Raw genomic sequence first — 18,574 nt, forward strand, 5'->3', positions numbered from 1 at the left:
TCACTGTGATAGATTACCTATCTAAAGCGAGTTGTATGACTCTGCACATTGATTTTTGTGCCATACTTCAATGAATGGAAAGGAGAAGGTAGGAAAAACAAATTCAAACATTTAAAATGGGATGATATCCTTTGGTAAGAGGTTTATAGCAATGTAAAGTGCATGAGAATTGCAAGTAATGAGCTAAAAACACCGGTATGGTCCTTTAACCAACCCAAATCCCCCAAGGAGGACTGGGACCCAGAGATGGGCAGACAGAGACCGCAGACCCTGAGCCGGGATTCCGGTGGAACGGCTGATTTATTCTTTGGAGGGACAACCACACAACGTGGTGAGGGAACCACAACAAAAAAGTGCAGCATCAAAATGAAGAGCCCGAGGACCCAGACACTGGGGAACAATGAGGCGGCTGAAGTCCTTCCGTTCACTGGTTTCCATCAGCACACAGAGAGCTCCACTGTACATCGTGTCTAGAACAACACCATTTTGGGTCGAGCGGAGTGGCCTGGGGATGCGTCTGTGACAGGTGTCATTCTTGGTAATAATCAAACTCAGCCGGTCACCTTGGATGTCAAGGCTAGGGAATGTTAAACAAATGTGGTTCTATGCAAATTCCTGTTTTGAAAAAGATTTTCATGGTGGAGTAAACAAAATAAGGACACTGACTGGGGAAGAGTTAGGTACTTACAGCTGCTCTGACAGTTGCAAATTCAACCACAGCACTTCCTTTCTTCTTACTCGATACAATCACATTCAAAACATCCCCGTACTGGAGGTAAAGAAAAAAGACAAAAAATACGGGAGAATGAAACAAAAGTAAAGGAGAGGGGAAGGAGAGATGGAGAACATTCAAATGAGTATTTCCTGTCAAATCACAAACCATAACCATGCAAATGAAAAGCATTTGTAGACTCAAAAACTCAAAACACTTGTGAATAAGACAGACTTCTGTAACAAAAGTAAGGCTCTAATATATGTTGGGTTAATAAAACCTATCTAATGATAGCTTTCTTTTACTTCTGGGAGTGAGCCAGTGACATTGCAACAAAGCTCCAAGTAACATCATGTACAAAATTGAGACCTCTGTGACATCTCAAAAGAGACAAGCCTGGAACATCTGAGCAACGCAGGATGTCATCGTTTTCGCTTATCCTTCTGCAGTGAGAACGTTCAATAAACCATGTTCTGGTATGGAGACTGAAATTAACCACTGGCTCTTATCCAGCTCCCTGCCACTAAGACTGAGCACAGGGACGAAGGGGTTGGACAGGCGAAGGGAGGCAGGGGAAGAGCGCCTCCACCGAGGTCACTCCCTGACCTCTGCCCAAGAGAGATGGGAGGAGGAGGAGGAGGAGGAAGCCTGGGGATCGGTCTTGGCCGGGAACACTAACACCTGATCTTTCTCAGATGCAGACATATTTAAAGCGGAGAGTTTTTGGCCTGCGCTGGAGTTCCTCAGTGTTTGTCTCTGCTGCAGAGGCGCTTGTGTCACCTTCAACAGAGCCCCTCTGTCATTAGGCCAGCCCCCAGCTCGGAGCGGAGGCTTGGGAGCAAAGAGGAGCAAGGAGGAGGCCTCTGAGAATCCCTGGAAATGTAGCTCTCTGGGAACGGGAGAGGCCAGGAATGCTAATGCTTGCCGAGGACACTCTAGAGCAGGCCAACAGTGACAAAGGAGACTCTCCGAAGGCCCCTATTTCATAAAATCTAAATATCTTAATATGTCACTTTTTCCCTTAAAAGAAGATGCAATGTTTTGCACTGCCAAAGTACACAAATCCACACACACATACACATTCACATACTTGCTTTCCCACACGGGGGTGGCTATTTCTACTCTCACAAACCATTAACCGTCACTCATCGGAGCTTGCCATCTCAAACAGAGTACTTTCCCCGATTTCACTCCCTTTGCATAAGAATTTCTGAAGCAACAACGCACTTTTTTGGTAGCCTTTGCTCTGACCCAGTGCTTTTTGCCTGAGACCATATTGATTGAGTGCGTGCAGAGAAGAAATTCAAACATCTTTTTCCTGGCAGCTTGACGTCAGTGACACTTGCCCTATCCTCATTCCCGGCCAACCTACGCCCCACCAAAAACCCTTGTGGCGGATCACAGCACAAGGTGGTACTGGGTTGCATGAGAAGAGCACATTTCCTAGCGAATCCCTTGGCACTGCTAAATCGCCTGGTAACAGGGGCACTAACAATGGCATGCATGGCTTTAAAAGGGCACTACAACATTGCCCTCAGCACTTTCACTGCAACAAAACTTAATGGGCCTTGTTTAAGGGGAAGAATAAAAACATCTACAACGCTGATGTCATGCAGACCTCAAACATGGCCGGACTTTGTAGACAGGGTTTGTTACAGAGGAGATCTCTCTTGTCTAGGAGACACAGAGAAAAAGATGGGATGTCACTGTTACTATCTGGTGAGTCCTCAGTGTGTTTTTGCATCATTTATCAGTGGTCCTTTCAGCACAGCGGCACTAATTATTTAACTTTTAGGATGCCCACCTTTTGTAGAAGTCTGGAAAGAGTGTCTTGGGAGTAGCCGCCATTGGTCTCATCATCTTTTTTACATTTCCACTTCAACTGGAAAGAGAGACAGACAGAAGGCAGACAGAAAAGTAAAGTTCATACTGGTCAAAAGCAATCGATCATTTCTTCTTAGTGGGTACACATAAGTGGTTCATCTAAGCTATGATGAGGAGATAGAGCATGACAGCCACACTGGCTGTGCTGACGCACAGATTACAAGAGCATCATGACAGACACTGGAATGAGTGGAGACATTGTTAAGCTCTTGGAGCATCACCCTGCTACCACCTGTGAGACCTGCAGTCAATTTCCATTCAGCCAGAGGTGCCGGGAAACTTAGCAAAAAACAAAAATTAACACATGGACCCCTGGACTGAAGACTGCACAGTGACTCACCTGCTTAACTATAACTTCACAAAATAGAGTGCACTAGCCACTTTAACGACCAAGTAATCCAAACCAGGTCGCTGCTGAGGAATGTACTTTGTGGTGGGCAGAGGGAGACAGTCCACCTCAGGTATGTGCTCAAGAGGAAATGTCTGTAATGCGGATATTTAATCAATGACAAATTCTGCTACACAATTTACTAGCCAAGATTTTTTCCCCCGTAACCAAGGTCCTCTTTTTTACTTGTGTAACCACGCTTCTGTGCCTTTTGCTTGTTTTGATTGCGAAGAGTTATATAAATTTTATTTATGACAACAGATAAACAAATAAAGCTGTTATTATTAGGATTCTGGACACCTTCACTGAACAGTTTCTTAGAATCCCATTAGCAAAAGGCAATTTCCCATACTCCTCAAGAGAGTTATTGTGCAACTTCTCATATCCATTTGCACAGCACAGCAGGGTCGAGCCCTTATCACACTAACTGCTTGGAGCAGTATTATAAATGGCAAGCGCTGAGAGTTGGTTCAGCTCCAGCATTCTGCTCACTGTCAGAGGAACAGGATTTCTGGGAATTGCCCTGTCTACATAGGCTCTTTTACCAACAATTATGCCAAAAATGTACACTCTCCTTCCAAAAGTGCTCGCCTCTATTCAACGATAACCTTCTTGCCCATTAATCTTCTAATGAGGCTGAAAAGTGTTTGGGTGATAGCCATGATTTCAGCCCACAGACATATTGCTACAGAATGTCTCTTGCTACAAATTTAAACAACTAAACAGAAGACAGACATTAGTGGAAAAGACCAGTGGCTTTTTCATCCTTTGATATTTACACCCCAAAAGTAGATATTATACGATTAGATATCATAATAAACAGTGTAGCAAAAAAAATAAGGTTGCTGTCATAAATGTTAGCAGAATTTTGAATTTGCTTAACTATGCTGAAATGTATGAAACAGCAATACTGTTATTATCAGTTTTCTCAAATTCCTAGAAGACTCTGTAACTAAAATTAGCTCTAAACCTGAAAAACATCTAACAATTTTATCAAAATGATATAATGTATGCTAAGGGGAAATGAAACTCTAAAAGAAAAATCTGGTACTGAGTAACAGATACAAGACTGATAACCAAATCTAAGCCCACTGGACAAGGAAAAGCAATGAAACGACACAGCTCTGAGTGTAAACGCATTAACTCCAAACTTCAGGTGCAATTAATTGCCATGCCGCAATTGTGCTTCACAACCAATATTAAAAACAACCTGAAATTATTAAGCTTTACACCGATTTCCGTATGTGCAGCCAAGACACAACAGCACCTGAGATCAATCTACGCAATAACACTGTCGTGTACGTGAACGTGACATGACATGTAATACTGTCAGACTTAAGACTGCCGTTTGTTTTTCTAACTGAACACACAAACATTAGGGAATACATGGCTGCAAGAGATGGCTATCAAATTTTAAAACCAGATTAAATGTCTAAACACATTAGCTAACATCCCTGGTGTCCGTTAATATGCGCAGGCTAGGTGGTTTCCAGGAGGAAATATAATAAGCCCTCTCTTGGCATATCTACTGGTCTCCTGACGACGGCATGCCGGCTCTGGAGGAATGGACATTAGAGCAGCCTCTGTGCACACAGTGGTGGGACAGCATATGCATTACAAATCTCTAGATCAAAATCCTGCAGAGGTTCGGCCAGCACTTTCACTCAGATGGAGCAGTTCATTCGGAGCTCAGAGACCCCCCATCTCCCCAATTCCCTCCTCCACATCCCTCTCCCTCCCCAGCCGCATCCCATTGTAGAAACACTTACTTTTAATTTTGGGGTCACGTTGCTCTTGGAACATCTTTCTACTCCTGAGTCTGACAGAAAACATAAGAAGGAGAGAGACGAGACAGAGGAGGGAAAGAGACAAAGACACAATTGTTCAGGCAAGAAATATGGCACTGGAGACGTGCGGTCAAGGATGTGTTTTTTTGCCACAGCAGTCAAGGGACTGCGCTGTTGTTTCATTCTCAAGCAAACGGACAGCAATTTTTGGTTGGCCAACCTGTGGTAAAAGTTTGGCCTTCCAAGTCTTTTCTGCAGACTGGCTCTTGCTGAGGTTGGATGACCCACCGAGTGCCTCTCGACACGGAACAGAGCGCTAGTCCAGGAGGCGGCTGGTGAGGCCTGATCGCGTGCAAATAGTGGGGACTCAGAGAGGACGCGCTGACTGTGCGTGAGTAATTGTCCGGCCACAAAAAGGGGTCTAGCATAGGGCCAAGACCCAGTACTCTATTAAATACCCAACATTACTTGACTCAAGCAAAGCATTTCTTATGGCTCTTGCATAGACACGCTCAGGCTCTTAATGCAGATCAAGAGGTTTAAAGTTTGATGGACAGCTCTGTGTCTATGTGCATGTCACATGGCACGCCTGTGTTACATGGCAAAGTCGTCTGATCGCCAAGACAGTGAAACAGACTTTTGCAAACAGCCTTTTCTTTCTGCAGTTTCCCAAAGCAACACAAACTCAAATGTACTCCCAGATATTGTTATTGTTTTTATGTTAATAATATTTGGTCAACCACAGGCTGCTTGGTGACTGCTGTGGTTTGCTACACAGGCTTGGACTGACATTATCATGGTAGGTTAGGGGGGTGAGGGTCTGTGAGGGTTTTGGGATAGCGATAGGACTGCACTGGATTAGACTGGATTTAATTAGGCTGGTCTGGGCCAGACTGACAAGGCCAAATATTGACAGAGTTGAGTTAAGTTGTTGCTTGTACTTGTGTGACTGTAGCCTGCTGTTTGCTGCTGCTGTGCTTCTCTCTCTCTCTGGATCTGCTCTCTGATGAGCCGCTGCTCTTCTTGAAGCTGCCTGGATCCTTCCTCCCTTAGACGGGCAATCTGAGAAGATAGACACACATTCAGTAACAAATAAACTAGCTTTGAAATAAGTGTACATCAAATACAGCAGCTATATGTGTCTAAGTCTACTTGAGCATACACCGATGTGGCTGTTCAGTCACATTACTGTCCCATCTTAAGACTTTCAATTGCCTCTTCTGTGCTGCACAACAGGTAAACGCATCAGGGTGCTTCATGAAGCGAGAGCAAGCCACCTCATTTCATCAGTTCTGGCAGCCGCATCGTACCATGAGAGAAGATGGAACAGTGCCACCTACTGGCAATCTCTCCCTTTCCCCAGACACACATGGCCCCATAATTACATGCATTAAGCAGGTTGAGTGCAAGCCATGACTCACCTTGGAAGCACGCACACCCTTTTTATTTATCATTGGCTTTACGAACAAAGTGCATCAAGTCATGCAATATCACCTAATCGGTGTACTGATAATTATGATATGGCAGTGAAGAAAAAAAAAAAATGCTCTCAGATAGGGCCTTTGTTCGTGACCCAAGTCTTTGGAGGATTTCAACTCAATCAGAAGGGAGTATTTGACGAATAACAGAATAAAAGCACCTGGTTGTGCTTCATTATTTCCTGGATGGAGTGGACTACCTTATTCCAGGCACATGGCCAAGGCCTGTGGTTTAGTGTTTTTTTTTTTGGTCTTTGATTTGATGCATCTTCACCAGGACATTCAGCAGTGCAGTAACAGCATCTCTCATATGTGCCTTGTATTTTTTCTTACCTCCTCTTCAAGTGTTCTACTGATTTTCACCTCCTCCTGGCTCTGGGCTTCAGCCTGTCGCTCTCTGGTCTCCAAATCTGTCATAACATAAACACACAAATACGGTCAAGTCAAAGACATCAAAATCAATTGATTTCTAAATGCCTTGGAGTTACACCATCACTGGAAATATGTGTGCCATTTTTCAATGTTAACTCATTAAATTCTCATTTCCAGGAGGTAACAGACCAAACATAATTTCTGGTCTCATGAAGCCTAAACAAACGGATAACTTTTTAACAAGTGACTGTTAAAACGTTAAAACAGAATGTCTCCAGCTGCGACAAGTATCTTCAAATTTGTGTTTACGTTTCACAAAGTGCCACATGCACTTCTGTGGTGAATAACATTTTGGAACTGGTTTGTGGTTTACCGTATTATTCCAAACTGGTGCAGTAACTGCAATCATACTTTTGTTTTATTTACAATTACTTCTTGACAACCCTTGTTGCTCGCTTATGCATTATAAAAAGAGAAAAATCGAATTCACATTTGCTGTGCTGATGACCTAGAGATGCTTAAAGATTTATAACAAGGACTCACCCAACTTAATTTTCTTTCTCTTGTCATCTAGTTTCCTGTTCCTCTCCTCTGCTTGTTTCTTAGCAGCACAGATCTTATCGTAGGCAGCCTGCAAAAAGCATGGGACACAAGGTTCAACAGTTTCTGTGTGTGAGTGAGTCAACACCTACAATGTGAATGGCAGACGGAGAGACATATACAGTCTTACCCTGGCAGCAGCGTCAGTCAGCACCTCGAGAGCCTGAGACAACTGGTGGAAGAGCTCAGCTGGGAAAAAAAAACAAATAGGAAGACTGATAGTCACGATAAGGAAGGTGAGCTTTACAGTCTGCAATATGGTTAGCAATTATCATCACTTTTTCCTTTTTAATATTATTTTTTCTCTTTTAAATAAAAAAACATTTCTTTCTTCATACTTTTGAACTACTTAATTTTCTTATTTCTTATTATGTGGTGTTATATTGTCTTTTTTCTTTTTCTCTTTAATGGTTTTATACTCGAAAGGGAAGCCGATGGTGACAAGGCCAGCTGGGGACTTATGTGGAAGGACATCACCATGCTGAGGCCAGGACTTGGGGCTGACATAAACTCATGCTTTCATTCATGCTTTGCCTGCTTTTTATTGTTTATTCTTTTTGTAATATTCATCTTATTCTGCTCTTGATTTGATTTATTTTCATTTGTTTTCACTTAACTATTTGACTGTATTTGATTTCAGCTAATAATTTAGCTGTACTCCTGGCCGGCCTGAAAGGGGCTTCCCCCTCTCTGTGATCCTACTCTTTTTGGCTTTTTTTTTTTTTTTTTTTTTGAGGGGGGGTCTTACCTACTATAGGGTTTAGGTCAGGGGGTGTTTTGTTTTTGATAAACTGTGGGCCTGTAAAACGCCCAGAGACTGTAACAGTTATTAACAGTACTAAATAAAAGAAGAGACATTTCTTGCACTAAAAGGTGCCTAAACCCTCTTGAAACCTGTTTCCTCCAATGACGCAGCCCTGCATTCCCACACAAACCCTCCATCTATCTCCCATCAGAGCATCTCAAGGGGCCATTGCCACAATCGCCACTACCATGCAAGACTCTCCTCATCTGCTCAGTTGTCATCTAAAACACACACACAGACAAGAGACCGCAATCCCACTCCCCATCATATAACCGCCACACTACTGCACTATACTAGCCGGGTTTAATCATTCACTTATGGGCGGCCTAACGAACCGATACTGTTACTCCCTGTGGGGACCGGCAGTGCACACAAACAGGAGGCTCTGGAGATCATACTGCCAGCAGAGGAGGTCAGGTTACTTACACGCATATAATGGGCTAGAATGAAATCCAACTGTGGAGACCCGCCATGCCCACTAGGCAGCTCAGAGTGTCACAACATTACAGGGGGCTGGGGGCAGAAGAGGGATGGCGGTGTTGTGTGTTTGGTGGAGAATCATGACCCCTACCTCACCTCTTGTATGAATACAACCATCCCCTGAAGGACTGCGACTCCTAAGATTTGCCCTGCTCTCGTGCAACAGAGACCGAGTCCGTCCATGTGCAAGTTAAAGTGGCGAGGCCCTCCAAACCACTTCTTTTCCATTTCTGGGAAACCGACCCCCTGCTTTTCTATTATCCCCCCCAATTTCCCAGTTTTTTTTTTTCCTGACATAATCAGGAATTGTCTGAACCATCCAGCAACCACACAAACCTCACTTGAAAACATGCCTTACGACCAGTCTTTTGTCCAAGGTGCCCTCCCCCCTCCTGACAAAAAGCTACATTTAAATTTCCTCTTCTAATTGCTGACATGTTGGTTGGCAACAGGCCGCAGAAGGTTTCAGAACGCTGTAGAGGGATGGACTGTGGTAAGTCTGGCAGTGGTGGTGCTGGTGGTGCTGGTGGTGTCTGGCTGGACTTGTCTGATGAGCCAAATATCCTGTGTACCAATATCCTGCATACTGTATTTTGCAGTCTAATGCACTTAATCTACCATTGTTGTTGTGATGTTTGTAATTAACAAATGTTGTAATGCACTCCAAGAAGGGCAAAAGTCAATTTCCAACCCTGGTGGAGAATAAAGTTTTATTCTATTCTATTCTAAAGGCAGCAGATAGACAGGTGCTGGTCAGATTTCTTGAAGAGTGCTATGCTAAACTGACGGTTTTACACTACAGGCGCCTTAGATTTTGGCTATGCCAGCATGGAGCTTGATGGCAGCTTGGTGAGGTGCAAATTATCATTCTTCGGGAAACTATGCAATAATTGCATTAACAAAGAAACAAAATATAAATACCGCTGGTGTAAATCTACTGAGTGAGTGACAGTTTATGGCTATGAGTGGAGATGGTGAACAAAATGTGAAAAAAATAAATTAATTTGACTCACCTGCCTTCGGATTGTCTGGGTTCTTGTCTGGATGGCACGTCAAGGCTTTCTGTCGATAAGCTTTCTTGATCTGGATGAATAAAGAAAACAGTATGCACAGTGGAATATGATTAGCACGCAAAAAGCAGGCATCAGCCACTTAAGCACAGATTTTGACCATATGAAAGGGAAAAAATCGTACTTCCAGTAACAATCATGCTTTATCAAGACTGTCCTTGGCTTTGAAAACAAAAGTCTTTAAAAAAAAATGATGATCCCTTTGAAAAAACAACATGAATAGTACAAGTTTGGGATGAAACTACTAGGGTGAAATGTGGTCTGTATTTAATGAAGAATCGGGGATTCTATCATTTGGACCAAACCAACACCTGAGCACATTTTCTGCTTTGTGTCCTTCTGACACATTGTTAATGGAAACTAATCACCATGGTGCACACTGCACATTGAATTATCTGCACAAGTCTTTCCATAGTATGCATGAAACCCACTGCCAGGTGGCAAAATAAACATGGCCTGAGCTGGCAACATTAGGTCATCTTTATCCAAACTTGAAAAAAAGATATAATAGCATACACAAACAGTGCACCACTGTCTATCACAGAATTGGGAGGGCAGTCATTAACATCTTAGGCTTGGAGCCAAAACCTTTGGGCGTGGAATCTGAGGGACCAAACTGGAAAAAAGAAACAATACTTTGGAGCATTGTAATATCACGCGAGGGTTTCGGTTATAGCTGATTTTTTAACTTTAGGTCGCTACACGGAACGTTAAAGAATTCATTAGGCCTCCTTGCGACCGGTTAATGACAAGGTGGTTTTCATTAGATCTCTGCTCCTCAGGAGAAGGAAAGGGGAAGCAGGGCCCATGAGGGAAAGCTTTCTGTGGAGACCAGAAGGAGCTGCAGAGCACAGCACCGGAGCTTTTTGCACTGCTGCCATGGCCTTGGAAATACACTCACACATATGCATTGCACGCAGTCTTGTGCACACACATACATGCTCAGACTCTCACCAATACACACACACACACACACACACGAGTCCTAATCAGCCATGCCAACGATCTGCATGCTTTCACATACCCCCCTTAGCGCAAATCAATCTCCCACCAGTATGCTAAGACCCGGAGAAATTGGGAGCTCCGTTCCTCATGTCTGGGAAACGTTTGCATTGGACGGTGAGTCCTCTGGCACATGCAGTGTTTAACTGTGTGTTGTTTTGCACAATTTTATCTCTGTATGATACGCCAAAACATACAGAGCTGACTGACTGGGAGGAAAACAAGACTTTAAGGGAACAGAGAAGAGCGGTGTAATACATCAGTGTCCAAGACTTTTAACAGCAACTTCAGTGAACCTCCATGACTGTAAAGTTAAGCACATTAGGCTGCATGCCCACTGTCCAAGGGAGAAGAGCTAAACTTCCACACCACTGAAAGCCAAACAGGCATCCAGAGAAACCTCTAGAGATTAACATGGCTTAAATACTGCTTCTAAATGTCTAAACTACTTTCTTCTATCTTTTGGTCAACTAAGTGGAGTCGACTTCACATTTTTGCCTCTCTATAGGTCCAATCTTAAATCAGAACCTGGTTCATTGGGAGGGCTTTGAGAGACTAGACATCATTAAGGCACATTCACTCAGCGGTCTTGCTGCTTGGCACACAGCCTTCCTACAGATCCACACTGACACGCAGGACTGTGGACTGGCGCCAAAGAGAAATGCTTACTGTTGGTCTGAACCTAGCCTCCTCCCTCTGTCTGTTTCTCCCTGTTCTTTTCTCTGGATCCCCCACTGAAGCTTTCTTGTGCTCCCCAAAATATTGTGATGAGAAAGTGAGGGCAACTGAAGCAAGGAACTAAAAGATGATGTTATGGCTTCGTTCACCCATTGCTTCTTGTGACCCGAATGTTAAAAAAAGATCCAGCACATGGCCAACAGATTGTCTCAGCCCACTGAATGTGCGCCTGTGTGTGTGTGGCATGTGCGTGTGTGTGTGTTTATGTGCATGTGTGTGCATGTGTGTGCGTGTGTGTGTGTTTATGTGCATGTGTGTGCATGTGTGTGCGTGTGTGTGTGTGTGTGTGTCTGTGTGTGAGTGTCAGCTGCAGTTGGCCTGAACAATGGGCGGTCAGCGACGAGAGGTTCAGAGCTCCCTGAATTAGCCAGTCTAATCAGCGCTTCGAATGCACACAGAAAGAGAGGCCGCTTTAAAAGGTCAAGCCGTGTCCTCAGTTCACACACACTCTTCACTTCCCCTGGTCTTCATCACCTTGCAACCAGCAGACATGATAAACACCTCTCTACATCTGTTGTAAACACAGCAGATGTTCGAGTGTCAGGACAAAAGTCTGGCCGGCCAAGCTCTCTGACAAGAACAACCTGTCATCGATGTTGTTCTGATGGAGAGTGATTGTGAGGCCTACGCTATATCCAACTGCCTGTGGACTGACATCTCTACATCATCATCTCCTTCTCACTGGGTTCAGTTTCAGATCCAGTCAACATGCAGGCTTAACTGCATCAAGGTGCAGTATCACTTGCTTCTCTCTCTTACCTTGCTGTCCGCTTCCTCTCTTTCCCCTCTAGCATCCTTCACTATCTAGTCTCTCTGATGTTAAATGTGCCTCCAGTGATGTTTTCTTAAATAATAAATGATTGCTCCCATCAATGCTGCAACACGCCAGTCCTAATTGCTGCTGAAGCACCATGGTTCTTCAAACTCACTTAGGAGGAGGTTAGTGCATGAGTGGACAGGAGCTCTCAGACCAAGTGGCATGCCACTATGGGCCACCCAATTATGGCAAATGACTGTAGCAATTATCACTGTGCAGTTCACCTTGACCTTTAGGATTGGCTCTTGAAGCAGTTATGAGTGAGACTTGAAGTGGATTTGAAGTAGCAACTATACAAACTCCTGGGCCTTTTCCTGGGAAGTTGTCCCTTCAGCTCACAGAAAAAAAATCAGGGCTGAATTTCAAGTGGTATTATCTAATTGTACAATATCTTCTATTTCTATTCCTGAGGAAAATTAAATGACAAAAATTTCAACTGTCTCCAGAAATTCAATTTGCAGAGGAACAAAGGACTTGAGGAAAGTCTACTGAGCCACAATGTTGTATCAGCAGGCCAACAGTAGCCTAATGGTTGGGTTCTCAGTGCCGTCCTGCTGCCTGCCTGCCTGCCTGCCCCAGTCCTAACTGCATGCCCACATCTTGTCCTCATTACACCAGCCTTTGGTGCCAATTACAGCTGACAAACTGGCCCTGGTGTAGCCGCAGCACAGACCCGGCAGGGCCCCTAGCCTGTGTGGCTGATTAGCTGCCTGCTCTGCCATGGGCCCATCCTCCGTAATTACAGCATTCGGCCATTTACAGGACATTATCAGTTGGAAGAAAATAATACCATGCACAACAGGGAGAAGGAAAGACAGCAAGGACAGACGCCAAGAATAGATAAACAGAGAGAGAATGATCTAAAAGGAGAGCTAAAACAAAGTAGAGGCTGTAATGAGAGATACAGTGTGGCTGTGTGTTGTCCTGTCTGAGTTTTGGTAAGCCTGTGTGCATGCGAACTTGGATGCACATAAATGTGTGCATGTCTGTGCCACGAGGCTGTGATCCCAGCACTGCCTCCAAAAAGGCATACTGAGCAAGCATTACTGTCCTGTCAGGCACATTTGTTTGGGACAGTGATTAGCAACCAGCATGAGTGGGGTTAGCCAACGGCCATTTAAGGCGCCCACCCACCTGAAGAGACTGCCTCATTCAGCACGAAAGGCAGTAGACAGGCAATTAGGCAGCGGAGTACACAAGGAGAGTGCACAGACAGACAGCACAGCATGGGGTCCCTTCATACTCCTCTGCAAGAACAATCTACCTGTCTTGTCAGACAGCCAAGCACGAAGAGCCAACTCTTCATGCAGTGGAATGACCTCAGCATGCAACATTGCAATGTCCCGATAATACCTGTCCTTGAATGCTCTCTCTGCAAGTAACCCATACACACTGGTAGTCGCTGCATCCACATAAAGCATTACATGCAACACAAGAGGTTCATTCTATTTTGCCTCATTCACCATTTTAAGAAGCTGTATAAACCGCAAGAAATTTTGTGTGGTCTTGGCTCTTTGCACTGTTTCAACAGGACATCTGTGGTAGGTAAAACACCCACTTTGGCTACTACTACTTAAACCCTGCTGAAATGCACGGGCACAAGCCTCCTTCAGCAATACAAGAATAAGGCGAACTCATGTTCATTACAACAAAAAAAAATCCAATCTACCAGTTTCCCAAGCAGTATATCAGCCAGCAAAGCATAGAGGGAGGTCAATAGCAGTGATAACAGAGAGATGCTAAATGGAACCAGGAGGAAAAGCAAAAGGCAAATCTCCTACGTCAGGGCAATGTTTTACAAGCTGTGGCTAAACCCACATAAACAGGCTCTGGGATGAGCTTCTTCCTCTTTGTGTGATAAACAACATGCTTGATAGTGGTGGCAGAGCAGCGGGCCAAATAACTGGGACTAAGTAGCGCATCTGATGACATCTCTCTTCATACACTTGATTGGTTTTGAGTCCTCTCAGCCTCTATGCGCTGCAGACAGGAAAACTTCACTATCTCTCCCAGCCATCACCAGACCTCACACAACCAGCCTTGTGCATTTTGGAGACTCATTTCTACCCAAGCCACAACCGCTAACTTCCTCCAGCATACTCCTCTGGGAAGGATAGGACTTTGAAATCCAATTAAGAAATTAACTGCTCCCCTCATTTTGGCAGTGATTTTAATTTCCCTTTTGGCCTGTGAATTCTAGAAGTTGGAAACTGCGAGGAGAGGTGGTCGCTGAGAAAGGCTGGATTGGGGACAGCTTGGTGAATGGCTCTGGGCTGGGAAAATGAGATGGAAGGGAGAATGGGAGAAGCTTCCCAGAGTAAATTCAGACTCCATGTCAGCACAAACTGTCATTCAGGAAAAACTCTTGATTGTTTCAATCAGGCAGAGGAATAAGCAAGTAATCAAGCATGATACATGAACACCACTTGCCGACACATCGCCATGGTAACCTTTTGTAAATATGTTACCCGGAGCACTGCAGGTGTTTTCTGACCAATAAGTGATTCATTTTTGAGGCTTCATCAGCCACATCCAATAGATAGACCTTGCAAATCCTATCTTAGAGTTAGCTTAGCTGTGTTGGCCAAGTATTGAACATAAAGTACACAGCAGCTTGCACAATATGAACCATAACGTAACATCACCTCTATATTGCTTAGATTGCACATGTACTCCATTCATGTCATCCCTATGAGACAAGCTGCAGCTGGCTCCATAGAGATAATGCAACACCGCCGCTTGGTGGTCGTTTCAATGTATCACACCTTTATTATTCATTTATTAGCTCTTTCACCCACTGATGCCGTGTGTGTTGGGTTTTTTTAAGGTGTAGTCTTCTTTCAGTGAACTGACTTTGTACCCCTTTGCATTCATGCACCCACCCACAACCACACACACAACCTCCACTTCAATACCATGTAACGCCGGCGAGCTAACAGCCAAACTCTCTCACACACCGTTACTTCTCGCACAAACACAGTGTCACTTTAACTACACTTAAAATGTCACCTTTATTACACTTGTTTTTTGTAACAGTTCGTTTTCTTCAGCGCAAAAGCGACAATAACGCGTTTGCTAGCGTGCCTTGCTAACAGTAAGTTGGTGATTAAAACACACCTCTTTCGTCGTAGCAGTGCCTTCAACACCAAGTAAACCATACAGGTCCATCTGCAGGAGGTCTTTGGCCTTCCCTGACATTTTCTCTCTGTTATGAACCACGGGACGACAACAGAAAACGATGCATGGAAAGTTAAACCAAGTCAAACGTTCAGCTAACACAACATTTGTTGTTGCGGCGGGCAACGTGAGTTTGACGTTTTCGACCTTTCACCTCGGACGTGCAACGCAATGGAAGTTGGGAAATGTAGTTTAGCGTCAAAAGGCTGCTCTACAATGTGTGCCCTGACGAAGTCCCACTTTTTTTTTTACCATTTTTTGAGAAATTGAAACTTCGTCGATTTCTTGTGATGCAGCCATATATTCTGAATATTTTTTTAATGTGTTTTAAAGGGTTTTTTAATATATATATTTGGATGCACAAGTTTTTTTTTTCTTTCAAAAATTTGTTGACAAAATCAGCACTACTTGGAATAATTTATTATTTCACTGGTTTATATAAACGTCAGTGAGGGGATTTCCCAAGTGACCACCTTCATCAGAAGCTTTATTCTGTTCACTGCTATCTTCCCATATAGAGAGGTCCAGCGCAGAACAGTGGGGTAAAAATAGTGAATACTACTACTACTAATGATGATGATGATGATTATGATGATGATGATCATAATAATAATAATAACAATAATAATAATAATGATAAGGATAATGACAATGATAATGATAATGATGATAACAACAACAACAAAAACAACTACAACAATAATCTCAAAATAATAATGAGTAATTACAGCATTTGGTAGTTAAAAAAAAAAAAAAAAACATTGTCACCAATGATTTTGGAGCAACATTTCACAGATATGTGTGTCTGTGGCTGTCTGTCTGTGGTTCAAAGATAACTCAGCTTGTTTTCCTGGGTAATCCATTGTTACAGCATTTCCTGTAGAAGCAGTGGGAGTCATTGTGCCCCTCAGTGCTCCAGTACAATGAACTTGTCCTGACATGTCTTGGGATAACTCTTGGAGTATAGTAATTAAAGGTTATGGGAAAGTTTGGAGTTTTCTTGATGGAGCCTCATCTCAATTTCTGACTCAGATAAAGATCAAATAAAAACGGCTGTGTCCTGTTGTCATGATCCTGTTTAACTAGCTTAGTACATGATGGGTTTCATTCATAATGGGCTGGGATGTTTGCGCAGTCATCTTTGTTGCTCAGTTTAAACAAAACAGGCTTGTGTGTGCGGGTGTATGTGTGTGAGCATTAGAATTAGGTTTGAAATAACACAGTCAGCCTGGTCATTCTTTGGCTTCCTAACTTCACTTCTTGTGATAATTTCTTCTCTAACCCTAAACAAACCCCCCACCCGACCTCCACAAGACCCCCATCTTAACTTGCCAAAGCACCTTCATTAAGTACACTTAGGCTCTGAACCCGAGGCACACCGATAAGTAAATATAATTATATTTAACCACTGAAGCTGTGAACAAATAACTCCAAGCCACCTCCACCGGTCACATGGGCAATGATGACAACTGCACTGCAATGAATAGAAAGACAGCAGTGCGACACACTCTCAGCAAGAAATGCATGAAGAAATAGAAGAGGAAAAAGAGGAGTGCTTTCCTAGGAATGCTTGAAACCCTGATATTCAGCAGAATCCAAACATAAGCATAAGACACTAGCATTGTGACTATGATATTGCCAGTAAATTTAGAAAATCATACAGATGGTTTCCCCACACAGCTAAGCTTCAGTGGAAAGAGCTCAGCTATGCATCATCTCATGATTCATGATAAGCTGTTTTGTTTCATTATCTTCATGCTCTGCTGGGTGTGAAGTTTCACAATAGTTGTAGAGCACTTTCCAAATTGTGAAAGCGGCCCTGTCCACCAAATGTGTTAAAAAGGGATAAAAATTTGCTTTTGCGTGGTGTTACACTCTTAAATCCCTGGAAGCTGCATAAACAAATTTAAGATGATCCTGTCTTAAGTCTGGAGCCACATCAGGATCCTCCCTGGTATTAGTGGCCAAAGTTAACAGGACAGTGTACACAACTGGGACTGCTCTAAGTCAGCAGGGACAATGGAGGCAATCTGGACTAGACTGCTATGTGAATTAAAAATATTTAGCAACCAAGAGGTGACCCTTAACATTTTTGGAGCGTGCTGTGATGCCCCACAGCTCCCAGCAAGTCTACATTTTGCTCCTATCAGATAAAGCCAAATTAACTCAAGAGTATAATCTCGTGTAATTATGACAAGCATCTTCTGCACAGTTAGTGAGCAGAGGAATTCCAGGCGCATCTTCCTTCCCTCAGCCTGCATCTTTACCAGCTCCAGCTTCTGTCCAGCCCTGGTCCGGCAGTGAGTGGGTGGCGTGGGAGCACCTATCCGGTGGCTGCATGCTGCATCACAGCGTCAAGTTGCACCAACGTATACACAACAAGACCGGAATTCAGGCAGGTCTACTTTCAAAATAAAACTATGGTGCCATGAACTCAAGGGAGAGAGTATTTTGGGACCGAGTCAGCTCATGTTTTTCGCTCACAGAGCGCCGAAGATGTCATAAGCCCACATGTACTGTATTACCTTTCTTTCTTTCTTTGAGTCTTTGCACTTGCACTATGTCATTTTCAAAATAGGGGCGATTTTCGCATGCTGCTGACTTTTTTCTTAATCTGTTGATTATTGTCGATATGGAAGTGACCACGTGGAATATACAAAAGCTAAAAGAGCTTTTTTCTTTCTTTTTTTTTTATAAACGCAAATATGACAAATTACTGTTATAAATGACCACATATTACCAAAAAACACTGTTTTTAACACACAGGGGAAAGGGGTTCCAAATTTTACTTTCAGATATCACTATAAAAATTCACAAGTTGATCACACACACAAAGACAAGAAAAAAAGTAAATTACAAGTTATTTGAATTATTCTGTTTACACATGCATATCACACATTATCTGATTTGATATACGCTAATAAGGAATATAAGGAATAAATGCCAGAAGAGACATTTAAACAGTGAATTAAAAGGTCACTGTATATCTAGTAACCTTTTAATCTTGTCTTTGTATGTGTAATCAACTTGTGAATTTTTATAGCAATATTTGAAAGTAAAATTTGGAACCCCTTTCCCCTGTGTGTTATTTTTTGGTAATATGTGGTAATAAATAGGTGATTCTGAAAACTTTCCACCAATGGGATTTCTTGGGACTTCCCTCACTCAGGACATACTGAGGATACAAAATCAGTTGAGTTTGCTTCTCTTGCAATTTATCCTAGGTTGACCCCAATTTTTGGCCTAAAATGACTGGACTATATC

General features: G+C 43.2%; 1 protein-coding gene across 1 annotated transcript in view; it reads right to left on the bottom strand.

The window, feature by feature from the left end:
• The window catches only part of dnajc17 (DnaJ (Hsp40) homolog, subfamily C, member 17), a 35,120-nt gene extending 19,647 nt beyond the window's left edge, over positions 1-15,473 (bottom strand). The window contains exons 1-9 of the mRNA XM_030081919.1: positions 15,251-15,473; positions 9,520-9,589; positions 7,352-7,410; positions 7,165-7,252; positions 6,583-6,659; positions 5,713-5,833; positions 4,754-4,803; positions 2,517-2,594; positions 689-769 (exon numbers count right to left, since the gene is read on the bottom strand). Coding sequence (XP_029937779.1) covers positions 689-769; positions 2,517-2,594; positions 4,754-4,803; positions 5,713-5,833; positions 6,583-6,659; positions 7,165-7,252; positions 7,352-7,410; positions 9,520-9,589; positions 15,251-15,331 — 705 coding nt within the window. The 5' untranslated portion in view covers positions 15,332-15,473. The remainder of the gene's footprint in view (positions 1-688; positions 770-2,516; positions 2,595-4,753; positions 4,804-5,712; positions 5,834-6,582; positions 6,660-7,164; positions 7,253-7,351; positions 7,411-9,519; positions 9,590-15,250) is intronic.
• Between the last annotated feature and the right edge of the window lie 3,101 nt (positions 15,474-18,574).

The sequence above is a fragment of the Myripristis murdjan genome, chromosome 22, assembly GCF_902150065.1.
Source record: "Myripristis murdjan chromosome 22, fMyrMur1.1, whole genome shotgun sequence".
Taxonomy (NCBI): domain Eukaryota; kingdom Metazoa; phylum Chordata; class Actinopteri; order Holocentriformes; family Holocentridae; genus Myripristis; species Myripristis murdjan.